This window comes from Garra rufa, chromosome 16 (genome assembly GCF_049309525.1).
Source record: "Garra rufa chromosome 16, GarRuf1.0, whole genome shotgun sequence".
Lineage (NCBI taxonomy): Eukaryota > Metazoa > Chordata > Actinopteri > Cypriniformes > Cyprinidae > Garra > Garra rufa.
This window is the reverse complement of record NC_133376.1, coordinates 15,283,735-15,307,365: the sequence shown is the minus strand read 5'-3', so window position 1 is coordinate 15,307,365 and position 23,631 is coordinate 15,283,735. Positions and strand designations below refer to the sequence as shown.

Below are 23,631 nucleotides of genomic sequence, written 5' to 3'. Positions count from 1 at the left end.
AGCCAGTAATGTCGTCTATGCCAGGCGGATTATTGGTAGCCAGTGGTCTTTACACTTTGCCTGCTAAGCGCTCCTTTAGTTTACCTGTATTGGTGAGGAATGACACGCAGCATGACATAGCTGTCCCACCAAAAGCTGTGATTGCTGAAATGCATGCTATTCAGTGTGCAATTGAGACAAAGCCAGGACATGATGTTTCTCAGACTCAAACAAACTCTGACAGCTTGCAGATAAAGTTTGATTTTGGAAATTCCCCATTACCAGCAGAGTGGAAGAGCCGAATATCAGCTGTGTTGAACACAATGCCTGAGGTATTTGCTTTACATGACATGGACTATGGGCACACGGATAAAGTAAAGCATCGCATCAGACTTAGTGATGAAACTCCCTTTAAACATCGCCCAAGGCCTATTCACCCACAGGACGTCGATGCTGTTCGCAAACACTTACAAGATCTGTTGGCTGCTGGAATTATTCGTGAATCTGAGTCCCCATTTGCGTCCCCTATAGTGGTAGTGAGGAAGAAGAACAATTCAGTGCGCCTGTGCATCGACTTCAGGAAACTTAATTCACAAACTATAAAGGACGCCTATGCGCTTCCCAATCTGGAGGAGGTGTTTTCTGTTTTAACTGGTTCGAAATGGTTCTCCGTCTTAGATCTGAAGTCGGGATACTACCAGATCGAGATGGAGGAAACAGATAAACACAAGACAGCTTTTGTATGCCCCCAAGGATTCTGGGAGTTTAATAGAATGCCACAAGGGATTACAAATGCTCCCAGTTCCTTTCAAAGGCTCATGGAGCGCTGTATGGGCGATCTGAACCGAAAAAAGGTGCTAGTTTTCATAGACGACCTTATAGTTTTTTCAGAAACCCTTGAAGAGCACGAACACCGACTAGTGCAGGTCCTCACATGTCTAAAAGAATATGGCTTGAAACTTTCGCCTGAAAAATGTAAATTTTTTCAGACATCAGTGCGATATTTGGGGCATATTGTTTCTGAGTATGGCGTGGAAACGGACCCAGACAAAATTGAGGCCATTAAAACCTGGCCAAGGCCACAGACTCTTAAAGAGCTGAAATCATTCTTGGGATTTGCCGGATATTACAGGAGGTTTGTTCAGGACTTCTCGAAAATAGTTAAGCCTCTCAACAACCTCACGGCAGGATATCCCCCACTTCGGAAGGGAAGAAAGAGTAAGGACACAAACCGACAATACTACGATCCAAAAGGGAAGCTGGGAGACAGATGGGATGTTTCTTGTCAGGAGGCGTTTGAAACAATTGTGGAGAAATTAACAACTGCTCCGGTTTTGGGATACGCTGACTCTAGATTGCCCTATATATTACATACGGACGCCAGCACTGTCGGCTTAGGCGCCGCATTGTATCAGGAACAGGACGGGCAGTTGAGGGTTCTTGCTTATGCTAGTCGTGGATTAAATAAGAGTGAAGCCCGATACCCGGCTCATAAGCTTGAGTTTTTGGCCCTCAAGTGGGCTATTACCACGAAGTTCAGCGACTATTTGTACGGGACTGAATTTACTGTTGTAACTGACAGTAATCCCTTAACTTATATCCTAACTTCTGCCAAATTGGACTCAACCAGTTATAGATGGCTGTCTGGGTTATCAACGTACAATTTCAAGATCCAATATAGAGCAGGAGCCCAAAACCAGGATGCTGATGGGTTGTCCAGGCGCCCAAACGGTCAGCTGATGAATGATCTAGAGTCCCAAAAAGAACAGGAGAGAATAAAGCAATTCACTCTGAACCATCTAGCTGAAGTTGACAAACATTCGCCTGTGATCCTGCCAGAAGCAGTAAAGGCTGTGTGTGAGAAACATCAGGTTAGCCAGTCACAGGATGGACATTGTCCTGTTTGGATGACATTAGCAGAATCCTTGACGATGAATGCGGATGCATTACCTCAAGAATTCCGAGAAGAATTTGAACATGGCCTACCTGTGGTCCCTTACCTCTCTGAGGAAGATTTAGTAAACCGGCAACGAGCAGATCCCGAGTTGAAGGAAGTCCTGGAGTACCTAGAGTCTGGTGAAAAACCTCTTGGTAGGAAGAACCTGTCACCTACAATGTCTATGTGGATGAGACAGTGGAATAAACTTGAAGTGAAGAATGGAGTGTTATATCGGAAAAGAATTGATCAAGGTAGAGAGTTGAGCCAACTTGTGTTACCCGAGGATCTTCGAGAGATGGTACTTACCAGTTTACATGACGACATGGGTCATTTAGGTCTGGAGCGAACTCTTGACCTCCTCCGTTCCAGGTTCTATTGGCCTAAAATGGCTGATGCTGTGGAGAGAAAAGTAAAAACCTGTGAACGTTGCATTCGGAGAAAATCTCCACCACAGAAAGCAGCTCCATTAGTGAACATAAAGACCAGCAGACCTCTGGAGCTGGTCTGTATGGACTACTTAACAGTAGAGCCAGACAATAGCAATACGAAGGATATATTGGTCATTACAGATCATTTTACAAGATATGCTATTGCAGTACCTACCAAGGACCAGAAGGCTCGAACAGTGGCCAGATGTCTCTGGGACCATTTCTTACTACACTACGGCTTCCCAGAAAAATTGCATAGTGATCAGGGCCCAGATTTCGAATCACGGACCATTCAAGAACTGTGCAAAGTCGCGGGTATCCGTAAGGTGAGAACGACGCCCTATCATCCGAGAGGGAACCCAGTAGAGAGGTTTAACAGGACCTTGCTGCAAATGCTGGGAACCCTGGAGAATGACAAGAAAGCCCACTGGAAGGAATTTGTTAAACCGCTTGTGCATGCTTACAATTGCACAAAAAATGATGCGACGGGGTACTCGCCTTACGAAATGATGTTTGGCCGACAACCTCGGTTACCCGTGGATCTCGCGTTTGGACTTCCAGTCAGTGACTCCTCTCATTCTCACTCGCAGTATGTAAAATCTCTCAAGGACCGGCTAGAGGAGAGCTACCGCCTTGCCAGTCGCAACGCTTTGAAGGTGGCTGGAAGAAATAAGAGGAGGTTTGATAGGAATGTAGTTGCCTCTGTTCTGGATGTAGGTGATCGAGTCCTAGTAAGGAATGTCCGGCTAAGAGGAAAACACAAAATAGCGGACAGATGGGAACCTAACGTCTATGTTGTGTTAAAGAAAAACAGTGGTATCCCAGTCTACACGGTTTGCCCGGAAGGAAAGGAAGGTCCGATGCGTACTTTGCATCGTGATTTGCTTTTGCCCTGTGGGTTTTTACCCAACACTGAGTTTTCAGATTCTGCCCAGCAGAAAGAACATCGTAGGCCAAGAACCCGAGCTCAGTCCAGAATTGAAAATGCTGCTGAAGAAGAGACTGTGCATTCTCAGTCTGAATCAGACAGTGAATCTGTTCACTTTGATGTACCTGGAGAGTCATTAGAGTTCACTACTAAAGTTATTCTGGAAGGGAGACCTACTCACCATTCAGAGAGTTCATTGGTTACAAGGAACTTACCTGAAGTTGTGTCCGAGAGTCCGCCATCTGTTGTCCTGGATCGGTTAAGGGAATCTGCACCTGCTGAAAGAAACTTAACCAGTATTGGGGTAGAGAGAAACTCACCTGAGATGTGTCATGGAGAACCGGATGCCTCTGGAGTTGAGCCTGAAAAGAATAGAGAAGATGAATTAGTACAAGTAATCTCAGAGCAAGAATGTAATGACTCAAGCGAGGTACCAGATGAGTCCTTTGAAGTGGTGAATGAAGTTGGACCTGATGCACATGTAGAGAACACCCATCCTCCATCACCCTCTGTCAGACATCTTCCAGACATTCCAACGGTGGCAGATGAGGCAGGGGATATGGAACCAAGACGCTCAAAAAGACAGAGTAGACCACCAGACAAGCTGCAGTATGCACGGTTGGGAAATCCATTGATTTCAGTCATTCAGTCTTTGTTGCAAGGCTTGAGCTCTGCACTATCAGAATCAGTAGATGAACATGATCATATTGCATATAACAATACTGGACCCAGTGTAGATTCACCTGTGTGACTCCCACGCACAGGGACGTGCTGTGATTTAGGAGGGGGAAGTGTAACCAAGGTTACCAGAGAGTAACAGAGGAAGAAAACTAATTTATAAATTTTAAGTGGAAATCTAATAATACATAAAGTATTAAAACATATTTAAAATAAGTTTATTTCTAAAAGAAAATCTTAATTTTATGTAAACACATACTATTAATTGGTTGTATATGTGGCCAATAGTCAGCCGTCTTTGATTTAAGAAGGACCAATGAGAGCGCTGAATGCGGCACGGCAGAGAAATTGATATCCGGGTTTCGCACATGGAATGCACGCAGAGTTAGCAGCAGCTCGCTTAACAATTGCATCGATTTATGTGGAGAACGGTTTTTGCTTTATTTTTGCATTTGATTCCTGAAGAGAATATTTTCATTTTGCTTCATGAGAAATTGAGAAAGAGAAACGATCTCCTAGAGGAACTTTGATAAAGGATATTGTAAGTAAAGTGACAAACTTTATTTTGTAATACTCATAAAAGCAAATTAGTAATGTAATCGAGTGAAACACATTCTATTTCATGAATATCAAAAGATATGCTGATATTTATGTACTTTATAAGCATCAGAGAAATGCTTAAGTGTTTACAGGATGTATTTTTGATTAAAAAGGAGAAAGAAACGGATTTAAAGGAGACGAGGTGCCTTCTGGAAATTTCTGTATTTAACGATCTCCTTGGTAAGTCAACTGACTTATTACTAGTTACAAATCAAATTGTTATTATTGTTTAAGAAGGGAAATAGGAGGAATTAAATCTGTGAGTATGATTTATGTATGTGAAACTGTGTAAAGCTGTATTTGGAAAGTAGAAAAACAGTCACAGACATGTTACATATAAAGAAAATATTCTTTATTTGAAGGATTCATTTACATATATTCAAGTTGTGTTTAAAATGTGTATATGTACAACGATTAGTTTATTTTCATGAGTTTATTTTGATACAATGTTATTGACTGTTGTTACAATGAAGATATTCATTATTGTTTTATGACCTTGTTTGTTCAAGGTCAGGTTTTTTGATGTGGTTTTGTTCTTCCATGAGTCGATCCTCTGTCGAAGTCTGTATCTTGGATCTGTCCCGACCTTCTGTTGGTGCTTAGGAGGGTTTGGACTGGCGAGCCCCCTGGATTCCGTTCTTGGATAGTCTGTGAAAAAAGACCACTTAGTGAACTCTGCGAAGGGTAGGAAATCGAATGACTTTTCTTCTGTTTTTTCTTTCTTCTTGGATGAAGACATTCTTTCCTCGTGACGGATAAACTCTATGGACAATTCAAAATCTGGTTTTCTGAGAGACTGGACAATTTAAGGTTGAAATAGGGAAACTTTGTTTTATTGAAAATTCAAATTGTCAAATTGTTGAGTTACAACTGAAATTGTAATTTTATTTATTTTTTGATTTTATGCTGTTTGTTTTTTGTTGGTTCATTTAAAGGAACAAATAGTGAGTTAATAACTTACCTTGCTGGGAAAAAGAAACCAAAGATAGGTTTTTAAAACCTAAAACAAAGACAAAAAGAAAATTAAGTGCCTGAAAATTTGTAAACATATTGTTTTTCATTGTCACTGTTCTAAATGTTGAACAACTTACCAAGTGTGGTCTGTGCAAATACAATTCGCTTGTTAAATCAAAATCTTCCGAGTCAGATCTGATCACTGTTGTTGTGGCATCTTTCTCAGCAGCGAATCTATTTTCTTCTGAAACGCTGGTCCGGGTATTTCATAGAGTAAGCGCTACAAGTCGGTCTCAGAGGAGACGTGATGCGCGACGTAGGAGAGGGGATCTAAGGGAAATGATCCAGCGCAGGCGTAGCAGCAGGCCTGGAGCGGGTACCTAGGGTCTCCTCTCCTGTGTTCCCTCACGATTATTCAGCTGCCTGCCTCCTTCCCCCTCGCAAGACTCTGGGGCAGGGCCAATGATGAGATTGATAAACTCAGTCTGATGGACCGGTACATGAACTGAAGAAAAATAAAACTTATATGTGTACAGTACAGACCAAAAGTTTGGACACACCTTGGACATACCTTTGAACCAAAGTTTTCTTTATTTTCATGACTATGAAAAATTGAATTGTAGATTCACACTGAAGGCATCAAAACTATGAATTAACACGTGGAATTATATACATAACAAAAAAGTGTGAAACAACTGAAAATATGTCATATTCGAGGTTCTTCAAAGTAGCCACCTTTTGCTTTGATTACTGCTTTGCACACTCTTGGCATTCTCTTGATGAGCTTCAAGAGGTAGTCACTTGAAATGGTTTTCACTTCACAGGTGTGCCCTGTCAAGTTTAATAAGTGGGATTTCTTGCCTTATAAATGGGGTTGGGACCATCAGTTGTGTTGTGCAGAAGTATATATAGTGTATATATATAGTATATATAGAATTAAATATTTTATAGAATTATATATAATTCCACATGTGTTAATTCATAGTTTTGATGCCTTCAGTGCGAATCTACAATTTTCATAGTCATGAAAATAAAGAAAACTCTTTGAATGAGAAGGTGTGTCCAAACTTTTGGTCTGTACTGTATATGTATGTATTGTTTGTCTACCAGCTCCGCCTAGGTTAGACTTTAGCTGGGCTCTGTACTGAGCCTTTATTGTCCCTAGCACTGAGTGTAGTTTGGTCTCGTCTGTGAGTTAGTGTCTGAGACCTCCACTCTTAATACTCCAGTAAAAAAGGGGGGTTAAGCGTTGTCAGGCTTCCTCTGAGTTATCCTTTGAAGCCTCCGCTATTTAGAGCTCGGCCTAGACATCATTTATGCGTATGTATACTTATGTTTATACACTTATGGGGTGTAGCAGGTCCCCCTTTTTTTCCGTTTCAAGAATCGTTTCAGAGATTCCGCTCTAATCTGAGTGTAAGAACCGGGAATCTGGGTTGAGACCTCCACTCATCTTTTAAATAACCCGGGGTTTGAGTGTTGGAAATTCCTCTCTTTAGAGTCATTGCATTAAAGTCCTCACTCCCCAGGGCTTTGCTTTAGTAAGGAAAATTTAGGCCCCTTGTGAGTATTGCTACTTCTAGCATTATGTAATCAGGCCTCCTCTCACTGAGAGTTGGTCTGCTGAGATCTTCACCTTACTAAAGGCTCACTTTTAGGCCCATTTCTCACAGTTCCATCTTGGGCAGTTTTTAGTAGCTTGTAGGCTCCTTTGAGCCTCGCTAATTACTTTAGACGTAAAAATTAGTGTAGTCAGGTCTTCCCTTGGTTAGAGAACCCTGTGTTAGACCTCCACTCATCAGAGTCTGCTAAAGAGCTCTGTGTATACGCTAAAGCTCTGTCCAGATGGTAACCTTAGTATGGCTTTATTTGAGTCTCACTAACTACCCTGGGGCTGAGTGTAGTTAGGTCTCCCTTCATTTTAGTGAGTTGTGCTGTTGAAGACCTCCACTCCTAGATTTTCCTGTCACGATAGAGCAATGTCAGGCCTCTTCGAGTTGAGAATCACTCTGCTGAAGCCTCCGCTCTCCGAAACTCCACTGAGGCGGTTTATTTGTGCCGTGCATAATTAACTGCCTCTAGGTGTTGAGTGTAGTCAGGTCCCTTCCCTTTGAGTATTTGTACACATACAAGTGAGACCTCCACTCTTAGGAGTTTCCCCTTTCAGAGTGAGTTGGAACGGAGTGTTGTTAGGCCTCCTCTCGGTTTAGAGAGTCTTTCTGCTGAAGCCTCCACTTTTAAGTGCTGCTGAATAGGTCTCCTGTTGCCTAGAGAGTCATTATGCTGAGACCTTTTGCTCCCACAGTCTTTCTTACAGCCTAGACTGTGTGCTGTTAGACTTATTTCTTGTTTTGAGAATCGTCTAGCTGCAGCCTTCGCACTGCAGAGCTCCACTCAGGTAGTTCATGTAGGCTGTTTTGAGCTTCACTAACTGCCTTTAGTGTTCAGTGTAGCTAGGTCTCCTCTCGCTTAGAGAGTCGTTATGCAGAGACCTCCACTCATGAGAGCTCTCCACCTGGATTGAGCATCGTCAGGCTTTCTCTCGTTTCAGAGAGTCTTTCTGCTGAAGCCTCCGCTCTTCAGAACTCCGCTTAGTATGAAGGCTTATTCTGAGCTTCATTACTTGCTGTAGCGTTGGGTGTAGCTAGGTCTCCTCTCGCGTAGAGAGTCGTTATGCAGAGACCTCCACTCGTGAGAGTTCTCCCTCTAGAACTGAGTGTCATCAGGCTTCCTCTCGTTCAGAGAGTCTTTCTGCTGAAGCCTCCACTCTTCATAAGCTCCGCTTATAGTACGTAGGTCTACTGTAAGCACTGCTACCGTCATGAGATATTAATTTGGTGTTGGCCCATGCTGAGCTTTTGGCACCCCTCAAATCCACATTTAGTGGTAAGTGCACAAGCGAGTCTCTGAGCACTTCCTAAAAATCCACATGGTGGTGAGTTCTCTCCAAGTGTTGGGTTCTTCTCTGAAAACCTATTCGGTATGGGTTACGCAGTTCCTTCGTTCCCATCATTGAGTTGGTCATAACCTTGGTTTTTCCCAACTCCATTCTCGGTAGCATTGTGCATTCAGGTCTCCTCTCATTCAAGAGTCGTTGTGTTGAGACCTTCACTCTGAGAGCTCACTTACTAGACCCATTCTCACAGTTTTAATAGCTGGAAGGCTCCCTTGAGCCTCGCTAACTATTCTTGGTTTTGTGCTAGAGCCCCTCTGCCAAAGTTGGGTGTTGTTAGGCTTTTCTCTCTTTAGAGATTCATTCATGAAGCCTCCACTCTACAGAGTTCTGCTTATATTATGTTGACTCTTCTGTGAGTTTTGTACTTCCTAGCATTGAGTGTAGTCAGGTCTCCCCTCATTAGAAGGTTATCATGCGGAGACCTCCACTCCTGAGAGCTTCCCCCTAGGATCGAGCGTCGCTGGGCTTCCTCTCATTTAAAGAGTTGTTCTGCTGAAGCCTCTGCTCTCCAGAAACTATAGGCCTCTTGTGAGCAAAACTGCTACCATCATAACATGGTGATGTCCCACGCTCAGCTCTGGGCACCTCCTTAAACCCACAGTAGTGGTAAGTGCACAAGCAAGTCTTTGAGCACTTCTTAAAACCCACATGAGTGGTAAGTGCACAAGCGAGTCTTTGAGCACTTCCTAAAACCCACATAAGTGGTAAAGATCCCTCCAAGTGTCTGGTTCTTTTCTAGAAACCTGTACGGTTCTTTTCTAAAAACATGTACGGTCCCTTCGTTCCCATCCTTGAGTTGGTTCTAAAACCCTGGTTTTCCAACTCCAGTTGAGGTAGCATGGTGTAATCAGGTCTCCTCTCATTTTGAGAGTCATTGTACTGAGACCTTCATTCTTAAAGAGCTCACTTACTAGGCCCATTCTCACAGTTATAACAGCTGGTAGGCCCCTTTGAGCCTCGCTTACTATTCTTGGTGGAGTGTTAATCTCACTCACCAGGACTGAGTGTTGTCAGGCTTTCTCTCTTTAGAGATTCATTCTTGAAGCTTCCACTCTACAGAGCTCTGATTTCAGCATGTAAACTCTTCTGTGAGTTTTGTTACTTTCAAGCGTTGAGTGTAGCCAGTTCTCCCCTCATTTAGAGGGTCATCATGCTGAGACCTCCACTCCTAAGAGCTTTCCTTTGGATTGAGCGTCGTTAGGTTCCTCTCATTTTGAGATTCTTTCTGCTGAAGCCTCCACTTTCCAGAAGCTCTGCTTCCAGTTCAGAGATTTTGCTACCGCTAAAATATAGCAAAATGGTGAGTCCCACGCTGTGCTCTGGGCACCTCCTCAAATCCACAATAGTGGTAAGTGCGCAAGCAAGTCTTGAGCACTTCCTAAAACCCACATCAGTGGTGAGTGCACAAGCAAGTCTTTGAGCACTTCCTGAAATCCACATAAGTGGTAAAGTTCCCTCCAAGAGCTGGGTTCTTTTCTAAAAACCTGTATAGTATGGGTTACGCAGTCCCTTCGTTCCCAGCCTCGAGTTGGTCTTAACCTTGGTTTTCCCAACTCTACTCCAGGTAGCACTGTTCGTAGGATTGAGTGTTGTTAGGCTTCCTCTCATACTGAGAGTCTTCCTGCTGAAGCCTCTACTCTCCAGAAACTCCACTGAGGTAGTTCCTTTGCAGAGGCTGTTCTTAAGCCTTGCTTACAGGTCCTTTTAAAAAAATTAGCATATTGTGATAAAGTTCATTATTTTCTGTAGTGTACTGATAAACATTAGACTTTCATATATTTTAGATTCATTACACACATTTGAAAGTAGTTCTAGCCTTTTATTGTTTTAATATTGATGATTTTGGCATACAGCTCACGAAAACCCAAAATTCCTATCTCAAAAAATTAGCATATTTCATCCGACCAATAAAAGAAAAGTGTTTTTAATACAAAAAAAGTCAACCTTCAAATAATTATGTTCAGTTATGCACTCAATACTTGGTCGGGAATCCTTTTGCAGAAATGACTGCTTCAATGCGGCGTGGCATGGAGGCAATCAGCCTGTGGCACTGCTGAGGTGTTATGAAGGCCCAGGATGCTTCGATGAATGAATGAATGAATGAATGATGCATTTGTATAGCGCTTTCATGTGTATTTCCGTACACCCAAAGCGCTTTACAATCATATGGGGGATCTCTCCTCAACCACCACCAGTGGTTGAGGAGAGCGGCCTTAAGGTCGATAGCGGCCTTAAGCTCATCCAGAGTGTTGGGTCTTGCGTCTCTCAACTTTCTCTTCACAATATCCCACAGAATCTCTATGGGGTTCAGGTCAGGAGAGGTGGCAGGCCAATTGAGCACAGTAATACCATGGTCAGTAAACCATTTACCAGTGGTTTTGGCACTGTGAGCAGATGCCAGGTCGTGCTGAAAAATGAAATCTTCATCTCCATAAAGCTTTTCAGCAGATGGAAGCATGAAGTGCTCCAAAATCTCCTGATAGCTAGCTGCATTGACCCTGCCCTTGATAAAACACAGTGGACCAACACCAGCAGCTGACATGGCACCCCAGACCATCACTGACTGTGGGTACTTGACACTGGACTTCAGGCATTTTGGCATTTCCCTCTCCCCAGTCTTCCTCCAGACTCTGGCACCTTGATTTCCAAATGACATGCAAAATTTGCTTTCATCCGAAAAAAGTACTTTGGACCACTGTGTTTTATCAAGGGCAGGGTCAATGCAGCTAGCTATCAGGAGATTTTGGAGCACTTCATGCTTCCATCTTCTGAAAAGCTTTATGGAGATGAAGATTTCATTTTTCAGCACGACCTGGCACCTGCTCACAGTGCCAAAACCACTGGTAAATGGTTTACTGACCATGGTATTATTGTGCTCAATTGGCCTGCCAACTCACCTGACCTGAACCCCATAAATAATCTGTGGCCTGCGGCCTTGTGCCTATGGCGAATCACAACCGTGCCGATATACAGCCATATCTCAAGTCTACTCGTGTGATATTGCCCATATATATATATATAATATGTGTGTGTAAAAATTTTTATAGAGAGACCAATATGTAAGGGATAATCAACGGTTTGCTGTGCATTAAAGGATTTTAAATGCACGACGTGGAGGCTAATAACCTGGTTGCCTCCACGAAGTGCATTTTAAATCCTTTAATGCACGGCAAGCCGTTGATTATCCCGCTTATTCCATGGTTATTTGCCAAGTTATAGACAAGTTAAAACTAGTACTGCTCTTTGCAGCACAATATTTGACCAAATAGGTAAAAAAGACTGTTATTTTCGTCAGTTATGACACGCAGCTCTAGCATTCTGCCTGCTTCAAATCACACAGAGATGAAATAGTGCGGTAAGATCACATTTATTTGAATTAATTATAGCATTTGTTTCAGTAAATTATCGATCAACCGAGAGTGAGCGAGAAGGAATATATATATCGTTGCTGAGGAATATAATGTAGCGATCTAGTATCTAGGATATTTTAACAATAAGAATCGCGGGGAAGTGCTGACAAGAAGTTTATGTATGTGCGCAGCACAGTGCAATCTCCGAGTCCGACCTCTCTCTCTCTCTCTCTCTCTCTCTCTCTCTCTCTGTGTGTGTGTGTGTGTTTGCGTGCATCAATTAAAGCAGCACATTAATATAGAACGGTGATTTAACTGACTTGGAACTACCTGTGCATTAAACGGTTTTACTGCACACCTGCCAGCCAATCAGAATCCAGTATCCAGACATTCCATGGAATAAATATATATATTCAAAAATTCAGTAAACTGATTAAAGACAGAATTACAAAAGTACACAGGCTTATTACCTTTATTTTGTAATAATTTAAGCTGTGTTATGAAGGTTCAGTTTTACATTTGTAGTATTTCAAGAAACAACATTGTTGCGGTTGTTTAATAAAGCCTTTAAATTCGCAACAGGCTTTGTATGATGTCAGATTATTTGATCATGTTAATTTTTAATAGTAAACGAATTTTTTTAAGTTAATGGTAGCCCACTAACATACTAAGATTAACGATTAACTATAGTAGACAGTTACACTGTCGTTCGCTAACATAAAAGTTAAAATCAAACATACAAGGCAACAATTATTCATTACTCCGATCATTAATTTCACTACCATTCGTGTCTGTCGTAGTTGCATATGATTGGTTGCTGCTAAGTTGGTCGATGCTGATTGGCTGTCACCAAGTGGCAGGTCCCTCCTACCCTCCGAATGCCAGTAACTGGCTTCCGGCTGTCAATGGCAGGTACTTCCTGCTGCCAGCTGCCATTTTTTTTTCTGAACCCCTTCTGGGTAAAAATTACGCCTTGTTTCTTTCAATATACATATGGGTGGTGTTACGCTAATCTACTCACCCCGTGACGTGTTCAAGTGGAGTAAAATGCTGCGTTAAGTAACAATGCTTCTGTTAGATAAAATATCTTTACATTATTTTGTTACTTTATGTTACAGTTTCACAAGTTGGTCTACAGTTAAGAGAGTATAAAACACAAACTGCCTATGACCTTTACTGGGGACATTGTTTAGCTCGCTGCCAAAGCACAGCTTAGAAACGCAAGCTGCGGGGAGAAGAATAAGAAAAATGGGGATGTAAATTTTTGAACTGGGTCATTTTTATAAATTCAACTATTATTGTTTCTGGTGGACTATATGTAAACATTTTTTTGTGAAATATTGTATTCAGGTCAGTGCTAAATAAACAAGCACATTAATTTTGTACGATTCCTCTTCTTCTTCTTCTTTCTCTCTTGGCCTGCTCCCTTCAATCATGGGTCGCTGCAGCGGAGTGATCTGCACCCCCAATTTGGCATGTTTTACGCCGGATGCTTGTATGATTCCTCTTATTTTGGTAAATATTTTTACTTGTATATTCTTGCTTACCTTGCCTGTAGATTTGATTCCTTTCCAGATGGAGAAATAACATATGATCCACATTGTAATGAGACACAGAAGAATCTCCCAGTTGATCTTACCGACCTCCTCAATACCTCCAGAAAGAGACAGCACTCTGCGTCTGTATAAGGTGATTTTTTTAATACAAATTGAAAGTTTTAGACTTTGTATTGCTAATGTTCAAATAAATCTATTTGTGTTTATTTACTCCCAGAACTCAGTAGCTGCAGGTGTAGAATGAATCAGTCTTGTCCAGTTGAGGGTCATATTTCTTTCAGCAAGATTTAGACAGTCATCTAAGACAGAGAGTTTTTTTGTTTGTTTGTTTGTTTTGTTTGTTTTGTTTAATAGCAATTTTAGCTATAATTATGAGCATATACTTTTTTTCATGTAATGTTTATTAATTTTGCAGATTACCACCTGTGTTCCAGATGTTGTCACAGCTGGCCCATGGAAGTTGGGAACTAAAAGAGAAGAAGAGGTAGAAAAGCGCCCAGGCCAGAATAATGATGTAATACGTACAACTGTACAGCAACATCAGCAGTCCTGCATAGCCCACACCTGACAAAAGGAAACAGATATACTGACTAAAAGAGAATCAAAACTGGAATCAATTAGATCTAGGACAAATGCAGATTTGCTAGAGCCAAATAACTAGTCTATATTTAAAAATGTAGGCATTAAGGCAAATATAATTTTGAATGCAAAAATTTGCAATTAATCAAAAAAAAAATCAAGTATTTTTAATCTTTTTTTTAATTATTTCAAAATAAAACATTAATAAGTTATTTTTTATGACTCTCGCCTTCAGCCAGTGGACAAAGGCAACGCCAACATGTAATGACCCCTTCATGTGTGTACTGTCCCATAGAGGTTTCTAGCAGGAACAGAGGCACCCCACAGGTAATCACAAACACCAGGTAGGGTATCAGGAACGCCCCTGAGAACACACCAGGGCAATAATACATTATCTAAAGCACAAGTGTCAAACTTAGTTCCAAACTTGCTCCAACAAAAATACCATATAGTTTTCAAATAAGCTGTAAGGACGTAATTAGCTGGATCAGGTGTGTTTAATTAGGGCTGAATATAAACTCTTCAGTTTCAGCCTCAGTTTGCAAAAAAAAGCATTTTGTTCTGAACTCTGCTGCATATTCCATTTTTAAAATAGAGCTTTAAGTTTTCAAGATGAAGAAGAAATTCAGAACATCAAATCAACACAAAAAAATCAGCTGTTTGAAAATACATGTATTTAAAAAAAACATCATAAAAAATTTGTTAAATTTCAAATGTTCAATATTCAAATTCAAAAAATTCAATTCAGAATTATGTTAAATGCCAAATAATTATACTATTTTGTTAACTGACACTTGTCAATAATTCAAAAATTCACAATTCAAAATCAAATAGTTTTGTCATATTATAAGCTCCATAATAGTGCAGCTATAATGAAATATATATTCAGGCTATATCATACCTCCTCCATTCTTGTAGCAGAGGTAAGGAAACCTCCACACGTTACCCAGACCAACCACATTCCCTGCCACAGCCAGAAGAAACTCTGCTTTACTGCCCCAGTACCCTCGCTCCTGTATTTGTCCTTCTATTCTGTTCATTTCTTCACTCTGCTTTCAGATCCTGCTCTCAAGACTACTGTAATTCTACGGTAAGATTTCAGAAACAAATAGTCTGTGGGGGAGTCTGAAACTGACAAAATCTGTTGTTTAATATAACGCTTGGTGAGCGTCAGGTAAAATATGTGCCTGTGTAAATAGCCTCTATCGTTATTAATACTTAATGCAAATAACCACTCCCAGATGCTATTTACACTGTTAAAATAATGATAAGATGCTATTTACACTGTTAAAATAACAAGATTTTCTTAGCAAGTTGTGACAGCTGAGGTTTAATGAATGTTTAAAAGGCTTATTTTGTGCAAAACAATCCCGCAACCTTATCATGCCGTGTTATACAGTGCGCACAAACAGTATTACGTTAACATGTGTATTAGAATGTGACTACATTGAAACAATGGCACCCCTTTTGATAACTGATGATAATAGCGCTCTGCTCTCGTCTAAGCTTATCATAGTAGCAGCTCGCAGCGTTGATGTTGAAAATAATCACAATCAAACGATCGCCTGCTGGCTAAATTGGTCTAGTTTTTACAGTGTATTTGCGGGTTGTTTTGAACTGTAAACCAGTAAAAATTCCGGGGACAGCTTCAATCGGGGACACAACACCAAAACCGGGACTGTCCCTGGAAAACAAGGACGTCTGGTCACCCTTGAGCAGGGGTGGCGAACATCAGTCCTGGACAGCCACAGCCCTGCAGAGTTTTGCTTCAACCCTAATCAGACACACTAGCTGATCAAGCTAATTAAGGTCTGAAGGGTTACTAGGAAGCTACAGGCAGGTGAGTTTTTAATCAGAAGTTCATTAGAAGTTTTTTTTAGAGTTTTTATTACTCTAATGGACTGCGGCTCTCCAGGAACAGAGTTTGCCAACCCTGCCCTAGAGGAAGAGGAAAAGTAAAGGGCAAATATAGGAGCCTCAAGCAGACTACATACACAAATATTTGTTTGTTGGAGATAAATAAATACCATACCTAAGGTTTCTGTGGCATTTTAATAATTTATTATTGCACTTTTGGGTTTTCAGGGGCATTTCTGATACCCTGGTCTTTGTGATTATCTGTGGGAAGCAGTGGCGGCGCCAGGGTGGAGCTATCCCTATCATAAACTTGCACAGCCAAACACAATTTTTGATGCTTTTCACAATAGCCTATATCTCTGGCTATCATTGACACATAATACAACTCAGCACAGGGAGGTTATTGCTTGCAGTGCGTGCCCATCAGCTATGCCTAGAGGTGGGACCAAGTCATTGTTTTGCAAGTCACAAGTAAGTCTCGAGTCGCGACAGACAAGTCCTGAGTCAAGTCCAAATCGAGTTGCAAGTCCTCAACTTTAAGCGTCAAGTCTTAAGCAAGTAATTAGTGCTGTTTGCCCAAATTAGTGTCTCTATTAATTACTACTTGTAAATTTAAAGTCAATAATAGTCTATACTGTGTAATAATTAGTGGTGTTTCATTTAGTAATTAATCAACAAATATAAGCATAATTTAATGAATAATTTATTTTAAGTCCACTGTTTCAGTTGTTAATGATTCAGTGAAAATAAAACCCTTTCTCTCTTTTCTATATGCGTTTATAAATTACTCAGTAAGTTGGCATCACTCAAGGCAGTTGGCATTAGAAGTTATGGTAACACTTTCTATGAAGCCCGTAATTATAATACATTATAAGGGTATTCTTAAGGCATTAAAATGAATGCATAATGCATTATAAAAATCTTATAATATGTTATATAATCCCATGAGTATTCATAAGAACAGTTTTAATGCATTATAATTTTTACTTATTTGTGGTTATAGCTTTTATGAGTATGATTACCTCCTCATAGTTATAACGTATTATAAGTCTCATATCTTGCCATGTTACTCGTGTCACTTTACTTAAAGCATAAAAAGACCGCTTATAAGTATTATAATATTATAATAATATTTCCCAAAGAACCCTAGGATCCTGCAGATCAGATGAATGTGTAATGACACATTTGTATTATCACTTTGATTTTTTTGATAGTACCCTTTAGACATAGCCTGGAAAAATCCAGACCCTAATCTATTAAGATTATGGGTCTGGCCTCAAGCAATGAAAAGGAAATTGAAATTCTCACTGCACGCAATTGGATAACTCCAGACCAATCACAACAATACATGGTGTGACGTATCCAGAGCGACGGTGAACATATAAGAGTGGATTTCAATGTTATAACATAAACAATGTGACAAGATTAATAACTATTAATTACGACAGCCGAATCAATCTCATTAAAACAATTAGGTCCGATCAAACTATTCATTAACTATCAACTAATATGTGGATAGACGCTAGCGTTTCATTCAGCAGCGAGACATATCGTCCTGTTCAAGTTAGGCTACTGTATTACTATTGAATAGTTCCGTTTTTCGTTACAGTAAGTTTACCAAGTGACTCTTACCATTTGTAAATGAGATGGACCTCATCCACCACAATCCCGATCAGGTTGTCCCGGTAGACCTTGTTCGATAACATTTATCACCACTTCTTTTTTAACAGCCAGGACTCGAGACTGCCGAATGCTATCTGGCATTGCCCGCTTCGGATCTGTTCCCCTTCATGGTCGCCCCATACCCTTAACTACCAGCGGAGCTAACTGATAGATTAAACTCTTGCCGTATCCAGTCCGCAAAACAGCAAAAACGTCCTTCTTGCAAAGGAACGATTCGAGCGCGGCTTTCTGTTCCTCTTTTGTAGCGGCCAAAGCCATTTCAAACAACAGATTTTCATCTGTAGAATAGATCCCTTTCAATGTTTACTGAATGATTCCATACGTCGCAGCGCTGTCGTCATCAGCTTAGCTCGCCTCTGGCCCGCCTACATCAGATACACTGATTTGATTGGTTTCCCAGAATTGCTTACGTATTGCAGTAACATGCATCATTGCTCGAGGCCAGAGTGTCTTGCAGAGACAATTCAAATTGTGCTCTCGCGAGACCTCTGGATTTCCAGGGTACTTTAGACAGCTTTTGATAAGTAACTCTGCAACTCCATATCAGCTAGCAGTAATTATTATTAGTAGTGTGCTAAATATAGGCTAACACTAAATTTTGATGTTTCCCCAAAAGACAAACTATTATGTTATATTATAAGTAACTTTGCAAGTACGTGAACCTTCTACCTAAGCTAACCTTAACCTAAGTCTGCTAATACTCTAAGGAGTGTTAGTTGACATGTAGTTGGAAAGTTTAAGCTTATAATAAGTAGACTAAGGGGACCATCAAAAATAAAATATAATATAATGTAAAAAAAAAAAAAAAAAAAAATTAATATGATATAGTCCATTATAAATTAAGTAGATTTAATATGGTGTCCATTATGTGTTATAAATCATAATCTTAAAAGTTATAACCTGAAATACTGAAGTATTATAATGTATTATTTTTTTTATGATTATTCATGAGATGATATAACATATTATAAGTTTTTTTTATGATGCATTATGCATTTATTATAATGCCTTAGAAATACCCTTATAATGTATTATAAATAGGGGTCCACAACGGAAATGTTTCAGGGGGACCTCAAAAAGTGACGAACTCATCTGGGACCTGATTATATATATCACTATATTACCTGAATATTTATATCACTATCACCTTTAAGTGATACTATACTATCACTAAAAGGTGATAGTTCACCGATAACACCTCTGCTCTGACCAACAGCCACTGAATAAATAATCAGGTCCCAGATGAGTTCGTCACTTTTTAAGGGTCCCCCTGAAACATTTCCGTTGTAGATCGTGCTATATGCAGCGCGTTTGTTAGTTTGCAGCGCCTTCGTGTGTTCGCAGCGCGTTTCTGAGTTTGGTTGTGTTGTGAGAATTTGCAGCGCATTTCCGTATTTGTGTTTGCGTTGCGAGGATTTGCAGCGCCTGTGTTGTCAAACTGATGAAGATGTTTTCTTAATTTGTTGTCGTTTTTTTCTGTTTGCATGTGTTTTCTTGTTTGCAGCGCGTTGACCTCTCTCGGCCACCGTATAATCAGCTGTTATGGCACTGTCACTGTGCTTACACACCTTGTGCAATTTGTGTACTTGTGTCTCAGCATTTACATTTACTTTAGTTTGGATACACAGAGTCAGAAAGTGAATATTTAGTTTTAAATGTCGACATGAACAGTTTTTAAAAATTTGACAAATTTGAGAAAGTTCCTGTGTCAATCACTTTGCGTGTGTGTATAAAAGGTTATTGAGTCAAAACCTATGAAAACCCAAAACCCATCGAAACCTACTTCTACTAATTTTGGCCTTTGTCCACTTCATTTGATATACAAACAATATTTACAGATACAGAGTGTCTATTTACACTAATAAACAAATAGGCCATACTTGTTGGCAGAGGCTATTTACACTAACTCTGCCCCAACGTGTGATTTCAACGGCTAGTCAACACTATTGAAAATAATTATAGGAACAACGGGCTCAGTAGCGTAGATGCTAAAGCTCATGTCATAGGCCTTTTAATGTGATCAACCCGGGTTTGAATCTGCCTTTTACTTTTTTCTCCCTTTTCAAATTTCACATCACATCAGAAAGGCATTTATTTGCAATTAAAATGAAGGGAATAATTAAAGAGTTGAAAATGAAGTAATGGGTAGGGTTGGGGTAGGTGTATCACAAGAAAAAAATGATATTTTCACTTAGTGTAAATAGCATCTATTGCTATATTTGCACTCAGTGTAAATAGACTCTATCGTTATTTACACCCTCAGATTTTTGAGCCAAACGGTTTTTAAATGCAGCTTCCAAATGCCAGAAAGTAGCCGATTAATATTTGTTATATTTGATTGGATCACACCAGTGTGATTAGATCATTCAGTGCGTCACATCACCAGCTGCTAAATTCAAATCTGTGTTTACTGGCTGGCATTCAAACAGGGACACAAGCCCACTGAAAAAGAAATCATCAGTCTATAATTTTAATGGTAGGTTTATTTTAACAGTAAGAGACAGAATAACACATTTCAAAAGAGTTATAAATTGATTTGCATTTTAATGAGTGAAATAAGTATTTGATCGCCTGTGAATAAACAAGATTTCTGGATCCCAGGTGTCTTTTATACAGGTAACAATCTGAGATTAGGAGCAGTGTCTTTAAGAGAGTGCTCCTAATCACAGTTTGTTACCTGTAAAAGACACCTGTCCAGAGAAGAAATCAATCAATCAGATTCCAAACTGTCCACCATGGCCAAGACCAAAGAGCTGTCCAAGGATGTCTGGGACAAGATTGTAGACTTACACAATGCTGAAAATAGGCTACAAGACCATCGCCAAGCAGCTTGGTGAGAAGGTGACAACAGTTTGTGTGATTATTCGCAAATGGAAGAAACACAAATTAACTGTCAGTCTCCGTCGGTCTGGGGCTCCATGCATGATCTCACCTTGTGCAGTTTTAATGATCATGAGAACGGGGAGGAACCAGCCCAGAACTACACAGGAGGATCTTGTCAATGATCTCAAGGCTGCTTGGGCCATAGTCACCAAGAAAACAATTGGTAACACACTACGCTGTGAATCTTGCAGTGCCCACAAGGTCCCCCTGCTCAAGAAAGCACATGTACAGGCCCGTCTGGAGTTTGCCAGTGAACATCTGAATGATTCAGAGGAGAATTGGGTGAAAGTGTTGTGGTCAGATGAGACCAAAATCAAGCCCTTTGCCTCGAAACCTCGAAAGCCTCAAAACCTTAATGACTTGGAGAGGATCTGCAAAGAGGAGTGGGACAAAATCCCTCCTGAGATATATGCAAACTACAAGAAACATCTGACCTCTGTGATTGCCAATAAGGGTTTTGCTAAGTCATGTTTTGCGAAGAGGTCAAATTCTTATTTCACTCATTAAAGTGCAAATTAACTTTTTTGACATGTGTTTTTATGGATTTTTGTGTTGTTATTCTGTCTCTCACAGTTCAAATACATTTTTTCCTCACTGTAAGTAAGAGATTCATTTCACAGTGCAAACAGCTTCAGTAATTAAAATGGGAGTTTTTGAGACTGAAGTCTTGATATTGAAATGATAATGTTCAATATCAAGACTTCAGTATTCCAAAGGAACTCCGTTATTTTGGCAGGAAAATACAACAAAGAATATTGCTTACATGTAGCGCATCAATTCTGCATGGTATATAAGACTCTCTCGCTCTGTATCTTTCTTTGCGTGTGTGTGTGAGACAAAGCAGTTTGACAAATACAGGTACACTGTGCATCCATTCAGATGAACTGAAAAATAAAGTTATAATAATATTATAATAAATTATAGTAACGCCACATTTTATTGTCAGTAGCGGTAACGGTGTTGTAATGGGGAAAACAGTAATTAGTTTGATGTTACTCGTTACTGAAATAACGTTTGTTTATAATGCCATTATTCCCATAACTGTTATTACATAACCCTTATTACATAAGGGTTGAAGCTATCTAAGCTAAGTGTTTTGATCTTTGTTAGGTAGATTAAACGATGCTGTTAACTGGTGATTCGATCAAATAGTTGTCAGGTCATTTCACTTTGGGCCATTCAGTTGGACCATTTCTCCAACAAAAAGAAAATAAGAAAAAGGTGCACTGACATAGACCAATACAATTTTGTTTCTCAATATATATCCTCCTCTCAAGTTCACATAGGGTGGTGAAATAATCCTTTGACATAGTTAAAAATAATGAATGTTTCCTGTCACCGATTACGTTTCCCTCCAGTGGGCGTAGTTCACAGAGTAATAAGACAGGTTGCGCTCTACTTTTGTGTCCTTAAATGCTTATTTTTGGGGGGTTGCCAGCTTATAAAAACGTAGTTCTGGGTTATTTAGCTTGTTTCGTTGTTTCACAGCAGCTTTTAGACATTGTTCTGTCTTTTGCTATAAGTCAGAAATGATAAGGAGGCAGCTTCTCGCTATATTAAGTCAATGCAGAAGGTTGGATTATGTCTCTACAGTGTTTCACTCTTAGTTTTTGTGCACAAAAAGGGAAAAACACACAATCCAAAATAAATATATAATATAATATCTCTTCATTATCACTGGACTAAATCTCATATGTGTTCCCAAGCTATCTATTAAACAGATATGATCTTAATCTTAAAATCCATAACTGCTGTTGTTAGCTGGCTGATAATGCTATAGGCCAGCACACTGTTTTGCTAGCATTATGGCTTATATATCGCATGGTAAATCGACCTAGACAGTAAGAAAGTGTTGTCATATACCAAACACCAAAACTTTTTTTAGTTAAAAGGTAAATTGAATCCAGCTCACAGTTGAGAAGAAATGGGCTGGTGGTTATGAGGTGAAAATTGAAGTTCTCAGGTTGTTCCTTAGATGTGGCTTAGATGTGTGACACTTGCGATAAAGGTTGGTTGAGAGAACTTGCTCAAAATTCAGTCAAAGCTAAAGGCAAGGCTTCAACCTTTAGCCAAAAAAGTGTAACGGCTAATGCTAATGCTTTCGCGGTACGCAGGGAAGGAGACCAGTGTCCATTTTATGATTAGCTGAGGTGCCTTATGTGATCCAAGTTAGCTGTTATGCTTTTTCCAATGGTAAGTATTAGACCCTTGCATCTCCAATGTTTTTACAATGCGGCCATATTGGTGGCACTGAACATAAACAATGCCACTGAACCCAATGAAACTCACATATTTTGCTGATTATTGCCGCTTAAAATATTCAATTATTCTAATGTTTTGGGCTGTGTAAATCGGTCGGACCAGGAAAAAACATTTGCCCCTGGTTTCACAGACAAGGCTTAAGCCTAGTCCTAGACTAAAATGTAAGTCTTAGCCATTTCAACTGAAAGAAACTTGCACTGATTGATCTTAAAATGTATCAGTGCCTTTGTTTTGTCTCCAGATGTACACCAGTAACATTTTTTTCTGAACATGTTTATAAAAATGACTTAAATGTCCTAATTGAACAATGGCCTAATCCTGGTTTAGTGTAAGCCGTGTCTGTGAAACTGGGCCTTGGAGTACTATATACTGCCAAGGAGAAGAGTGCAAAAAAACTGTATGAGGAACAAAAGGCGTTTGTGGTTGGCCAAACGAAACCAGGATTTCCAGGGCAAGAATCTTGACAACATTTATGTTTGTTCTTATCATTTTGAATCAGGTAGGTGAACTATTAGGCTAATATCTTAATTAATACTTCTCGTATGTATCTTTACCACCTATTCACTTTAGTTTGTCAAAATGTCATGCCCTTTCCTGCTTACTAAGTCCTTATATGATTTAGCTTCCACATGTTTTTTCTGTGGTTTAGACAGCATAAATTAGCAGAACAACATATTCAGTAGCACATTTACTGTGCAATCAATGCTATTGTTTACATCCGAGTATCTACAATATTGCAGCGCATCCAGGTAACTGACCAAACTGTGCAACTGTGCAAACGTAAGTGCAAATCCTCTATAAGACAATCTCTGTTTCAGTTCTTTTGCCAGTATTTGACTTTTATCCCTACCTACCGCCACAGTAGGGTTTGAACATCTAACAAACTGTCTGTTAAACACCACCAGATTCAGCATCATAAATAAATAAATCAATATTATTTAAATTAAAAAATAAATAAATAAAATTCAGCATCACGCATTTTATGTTTTCTTGTGTCTG

The 23,631-nt window shown here is 39.8% G+C and overlaps 1 protein-coding gene across 1 annotated transcript in view; it reads right to left on the bottom strand.

Annotated features, from left to right (window-relative positions):
* Window positions 1–14,987, bottom strand: part of LOC141289049 (sodium- and chloride-dependent GABA transporter 2-like) — a 32,207-nt gene extending 17,220 nt beyond the window's left edge. Inside the window, exons 1-5 of the mRNA XM_073821238.1 lie at window positions 14,849–14,987; window positions 14,177–14,311; window positions 13,792–13,932; window positions 13,580–13,667; window positions 13,360–13,492 (exon numbers count right to left, since the gene is read on the bottom strand). Of these exons, the coding sequence (XP_073677339.1) occupies window positions 13,360–13,492; window positions 13,580–13,667; window positions 13,792–13,932; window positions 14,177–14,311; window positions 14,849–14,987 (636 nt within the window). The remainder of the gene's footprint in view (window positions 1–13,359; window positions 13,493–13,579; window positions 13,668–13,791; window positions 13,933–14,176; window positions 14,312–14,848) is intronic.
* Between the last annotated feature and the right edge of the window lie 8,644 nt (window positions 14,988–23,631).